The sequence below is a fragment of the Glycine max genome, chromosome 8 (genome assembly GCF_000004515.6).
Source record: "Glycine max cultivar Williams 82 chromosome 8, Glycine_max_v4.0, whole genome shotgun sequence".
Taxonomy (NCBI): domain Eukaryota; kingdom Viridiplantae; phylum Streptophyta; class Magnoliopsida; order Fabales; family Fabaceae; genus Glycine; species Glycine max.
The window spans coordinates 12,908,587-12,914,880 of NC_038244.2; the positions used below are offsets into that span (position 1 = coordinate 12,908,587).

Sequence of the window (6,294 nt, forward strand, 5' to 3'; positions counted from 1 at the left end):
CTTAAATAAAATTTTGACAAATTTAAATTCTTGTAACTTTTTTCATTAATATTTTTAGTCCTGTTGTTAAGTATCATTACATGGATTACTAATTTAACATAACAATCATATGTTTTTTTAAAAAAATATATATATGTTTATAGTTCTCATCATTTTATAAAACTCACTTCATTAAAATTTATTATTGGTCTTAATTTCTCAACAATTTTTTGGACCTACTATACTCACTTAACTTTTTTCCACTATTATTTTTAGTCATTTTAATTAAATATTATCATTAAATGATGATGTAACAATAACATGACTTATTACGTGAATATGACTTGTTACGTGAATTACTAGTATGATGTAGCAATCAGTAATAAGTAATAAACATTATTGGTTCAAGAAAATTTTCTTACAGTTCTTAGGCTCTACAAATTTTGGGGTGGTGTAAAATGCTAGAAAATAGTACATAGGAGTGAAATTTAAAAAATAGAATATATAGAATTAATGCAAATAAAAAAATATGAAATGCAACAAACAAAGGAAAAATGAATAGAACAATTACGCAACAAAGGAAGAAAGAAAGAAATATAGTAGAAAATGAGATGTGTTTTGGTGGTGGATGTAGGATGATTGTGGTGGTGTTTTGGTGCTTTGAGTTTTGATTCATGGGTTTAATGGTTTATGATTTTACTTATTCTTACTAATTTTGTTTATTGTGTGTTGTTGATTTTGGACTTGGATTAGAGTTCAGTGGGTTGTTGATTTGTGTATTGTAGTTTATTGATTTTGCTTACTACATCTCCTTCCTTCATTTTTTTTTCAAAATTTTATCACAGGACTGTCACTTTAAAATAGTATTCCACTTGACAACAGTCACATGGTTGTCGATCAAATCACTATTCAATGACAATATTTGATGAAAAAGACTAAAAATAATGATGTGTAAAATTTGAAGGACTAAGATCGATAAAAAAAAATTATTGATAAAAAATTTGTTGAGGAATGAAGATAAGTAAAAAAATTATTGAAGGACTAAAAATTAACTTTATAAAAAAAATAAAAGACTAAAATAATTTATCTAAAAATTTTGCGTGTGATTGTGACATTAAATTAGTAACCCACATTACAAGTCATGTGATTGTCACATACATAAAGCAAATAATTCTAAGTTAAAGCACAACAAAATGACTGTTTTTATGGACGCTTAAGGTCTGAAACACTTATATCCTGCAATACAAGGTTTGTTAATACTTCATAAATTTTAATAGTCTTTTTGTTATCATCAAAACATTTTACGGGCTAGACATTTCATAGTGTTTTCTCTTCCTGTGATTCTTATGTCTTAACTATCATTAATGATTACTTTAGAGGTGTTTGGATTCATTTGATTGCCAATAAGTTGAAGATTGCAAAATTGATCAAGAATTTTTGTGTAAGGACTCATTCAATATAATTCAATAAAAAAAGTGAAATGAATTAGAGACAATAATGAGATTCAGAGTGTTTGTTTTACGGATAAATTTTTTAGTCTTACGAATACTAGAGAGATAAAATTTATTTTGTATTTGTTATCAAGTAGCTAGTACACATGACTTATTAAGTACAATCAACATAATAATAAAAAATTATGTATAATCAAAGAATTAACATGTATATAGTATAGGAAAATGTTTGTTTGACACCCCTTGAAGTGTCTACACCTTAAGAGAGAAAGAAAAAAATAAATAAGTGAATATATAATTTGATTGATGATGTAGTGTGATAAGAAAAAATTAGAAACATCAAAAATAAAGAATATTGATAGAGTATTTCAAATTTATAAATGTCCAAATATAATCATCCGTATAAGAAAAATGTTTGTTTGTATATGATCAAGTAGCTGGTACACATGACTTATTAAGTATAGCCTTGCCCTTGACAAGTTATCAAGATACTCCACAAACTCAAATATCGAAAAAATGGAAAACTTTAGTGATGGAAAGAGATACTAATAGTAATCGATCAAAGGTGGTAGGCCAATACCCATGGGACCTATGGTGGCATGGGGAATAGGTTAGCTCGAGAGAATAATAATAATAATAATAATAAACAGTATAAAAATGTAACGACAAGAGTGAGTCGCAAAGCAAGTGGAATAAAGCAAATAGACAGCCCAACATGCGAGTTTGTATTATATAATAATGTCATTTCTCTGCCGTTGAACAGATAATCTGTCCCTTTTGTCTCTTCGATCCCCATATTACTCCCTCACTCCTCACTCACACAAACACACAAATACTCTCTCTTTGAAAACTCCCAACCCACATTGATACCTCTATTTTTTTTACTCTCTTTTTGTGTTCCATATTCTCTCTCACCATTTTCACCTGCATTCAATTCTCCAAATCATTACTCTTTGAGACTCTCATAGATACCCCAAAATGGGTTCTAGAGCACGTTGGCGCCAGAGTTGGGCTCCACAGCCCTTGACACCCTTAATGGAAGGCCCTGGCCCTGAAATGCAAGAGGAAGGAACCAAGAAAGAGAGTTCATGGGAAGTAATAAGGGAATGGTTCAGGACTCAGAAGATCTCCCCAAGTGGAAGTTTTTCACAATCATCATCATCATTCTATGGAACCATTCATGCCAAGACACAAGATTTGAGGCTCTTGCTTGGTGTCTTGGGCTGTCCCTTGGCTCCTATTCCCTCAGCACATGATCCCACTCTTAGCATTCACATCAAAGACACCCCATTTGTAAGCCTTCTCTACACTTCAATTAAAATGTTGCCTTTAGACAAAAACTTAAATGTAGTTTAATTCTTCCATGTTTTCAGTTTTGTTCTCCAATCATAATCGGAGTTTCATATCAGTAACTAATTATGTTAATCGTTACCGAGTTAAAACTCTAATTCTGATCGAAAAATAACACCAAAAGTATATGAGAAACTGTATCTAAGTTTTGTCCTTTTTGTTTTACTTTTGTATATAACTTAGGTTTCAAATTAAAGTTTTAATTTAAATGTATTGGCAACCCTATTGTGACTCTAGTTGCAGCCACATCAACTATTAAGATTTTAGAGTTTGGTACAATTAATTCCATTTTTGTGTATAATATGGTTGGGTGACATTTTCCACTAATATATATGACTTAAAACAGGAAACTTCAACTGCCAAATACATTATCCAGCAGTATTTGGCAGCCACGGGGTGCCTAAAACAGCAAAAGGACACTAAAAACATGTATGCCACTGGGATGGTGAAGATGATTTGCTGTGAGACAGAGATTTCATCTGGGAAGAATGTCAAGTGCTTGGGTACAAGAAGCAGTGAAAATGGTTGCTTTGTGCTTTGGCAGATGCAACCTGGTATGTGGTCTCTTGAATTGGTGGTTGGTGACCACAAGGTGGTTGCAGGCAGCAATGGCAAAACCGTGTGGCGGCACACACCATGGCTTGGCACACATGCAGCCAAAGGCCCCCAAAGACCCCTTCGTCGCCTCATTCAGGTATAACAAGTTAAAATTATTAACTATACCTAACATACTAATTACTAACATTTATTTATAAAAAAAAAGTTACACCTAAAATTAGATTTCATTAATTAAATTTCCTATAGAAATGAATTATTGGGTCTGATTTGTTTGAGTGCAAATTGAGAATGAGACTTATTTTGCTATATATGTTAAAACTTGTCCTAGTACAAATTAAGAGAGAAAATTTTAAAATAAAAAGTGTATTTGTTCACTGTTTTCTTTGATACACCAAACAAAATTTGAACAATTGTGCATTGGTCTTTTGTTTGGTGGGTAAGACTTTATTTGTTGGAATTGAGGCTTGGGGGGACATGGCCCTAGGCTTCAAAGCATATTGTACCAAACAAATATAAAGATTGAAAAAACAACAAATTGAAATCCCAATGGAATGAAGGGTATATATCGAGCTGACAATGATGGAGAAACTGTCCCTTGCTTTACCCTACAATGTGGGCTTGTTTTCTTTAAGAAATTAGTATACTTACATGCCACGTGACTGTCAGTCTGACGTCATCTATGATTATTTGTATAGCTCATGAGTCATGATCTTGGGATTGCCACTTACTGCAGGTTGCTAAGGGTACCTTGAATTATCCTTTTGCTTTTGCTTTTCCTTTTTTATTTTGCACTTTAATGAACAGTCCTTCACCCTCCCACTGCATTATTGCCCCTGCTTTCATGCCTAAATAATATTCCCTTTTTCGTTTGTACTTGTTTCACTCTTCGGCAATGTTTGCCATAGGATAACGTATCACTCCTTCCCTGCTCGTTTTATGAACAGCCTAGTTTTTCTTTTCTTTCCTTTAAAAAGTGTACAAATAAAACATAAAATGACCACGTAAATTCAATTTATTATTTATGGGACTGTTATAGGCGTTATGGTGTAGTATTCTTAAAGAAAAAGTTTCTTGCCTATGCTATATTTTTCATATATATTATTCTGATCAAGGTAAAAAAATCATACGGGTAATTAACTTACACAAACATCATAATTATTTGGTATTTACAAGAACATTCGAGTCTATCAAAATAATAAAAATTATCGTATAGTCTAAGATTTGCTAGTGTTTATGGTCTTGACTAATATACATTTTATTATGAGAAAAAGTCAATAAAACTTTATTATATGTCAGGTAAAATTGGGCAAAACGACTAGCTGCACTTAACGTCTAACTTTTGAAAACATGTAAATTTAGTCAATTTTTGAAAGAGTCAATAACATTTTTTTACCAACACAAAATTAGAACTTAATTCATCAATTTAGAAGTATAAGGGAAAGTATGACCACAAATACAATTTTTTTTTCCTTTATTTTATTATTGCAAGGAGAGTGTGTAAACTAGGGTTTTGTTGCTGTTGAATACAGGGCTTGGATCCAAAGACCACAGCGAGTTTATTCACCAACGCGCAATGCTTGGGCGAGAATCGAATTGGGACCGTGGATTGCTTCGTGCTAAAGGTCTCGGCCGATCGTGCGGCAGTGGTTGAAAGGAGTGAGGGCCCCGCAGAGGTGATAAGGCACATTCTATACGGTTACTTTTGCCAAAAGAGTGGACTCCTCATATACCTAGAAGACTCTCACCTCACAAGGGTCCCAACACAAGACAATGATACGGTGTATTGGGAGACCACCATAGGGAGCAGCATCGGCGACTACCGGGACGTTGATGGCATCCTCATTGCACATCAAGGGCGGTCCGTCGCAACGGTGTTCCGGTTCGGGGAGCTCTCGATGCAGCATAGCCGGACCCGGATGGAGGAGATTTGGACCATTGATGATGTTATGTTTAATGTACCTGGACTCTCCATGGACCATTTCATTCCTCCAGCTGATATCTTTGACAATATAAATTCTCCATGATGATGATAATAACCTAACCTTTTATTAGGGGGGTTTTTTGGGTTACTTTTTTTTTTTTTTTTTTAATCTTTCCTTGTCAATGTGAATTGTAATATTACTTAATTTGGGGGTGGTATAATCAAAGGATTGGTGGGAGAAGGTGTAATTTTACTTGTCTTTGTTTCTTGTTTGCTAATGTAAGGTTTAAGTGACCAGTAAGTAGTTAGTTGGTGTTTCATGTCATTAAGCTCAAATGACAAATTCAAGAGGGGGATGGAATAATTGTTACGTACTCATCAACTGGTATAAGACAATGAGGGCACATATTTATGTACTTCATTTGGAGAAATTGTGGGATATTGATCATTGATGCCATTTTAATAACTTTTTTGTTTTACGTTTGCCGAAATATTTCTCATCAGAAAACATTCATTGCATTTTCTAATGTTTGTATCTGGAAATGAATCGCTAAAGCCTGGAATTGGATGGCTTACCTTATTTGCGCCTTTCTAATGCCGCAACATTAATTCATTCTGAGTTTGATGGCAACTGAATTGGGAGTGGCCAGTGGCATTAAATATCATTATATGTTTGTTGAGGTAGCTAGCATTTATATTCTTGTTTGGGAATTTAAATGAGGGGCTGTTATGTAATGGGTATATGAAACCCACGTGAAGTTACGAGGGGTGTTATTTTGTTTTAAGGGTGCTGTTAACATGTGCCCTTAGGGCACATGTTAATGTGTAATAAATGATGGTTGGTCCCCACTTATTATACTTTGGAAAAAACAGCATCATAAATGTGGGACCACTTATTATACTTTGGAAGTTAATTTTCTCTTTGTCCAAAATAAAATAGGTGGGACCATGAGCCATTTATTACTCCTTAACATGTGCCTTAAGGGCACATGTTAACATTGCCCTTGTTTTAATCTTTGAACCAACTAATCGATT

General features: G+C 33.5%; 1 protein-coding gene across 1 annotated transcript; it reads left to right on the forward strand.

Moving 5' to 3' along the window:
• Positions 1-2,190: 2,190 nt before the first annotated feature.
• On the forward strand, positions 2,191-5,675 carry LOC100791744 (uncharacterized). The gene is made up of 3 exons (XM_006585327.4): positions 2,191-2,723; positions 3,127-3,474; positions 4,868-5,675. The coding sequence occupies exons 1-3, from the start codon at positions 2,409-2,411 to the stop codon at positions 5,360-5,362; spliced, it is 1,158 nt and encodes a 385-aa protein (XP_006585390.1). The 5' UTR covers positions 2,191-2,408; the 3' UTR covers positions 5,363-5,675.
• The last annotated feature ends 619 nt before the right edge of the window (positions 5,676-6,294 follow it).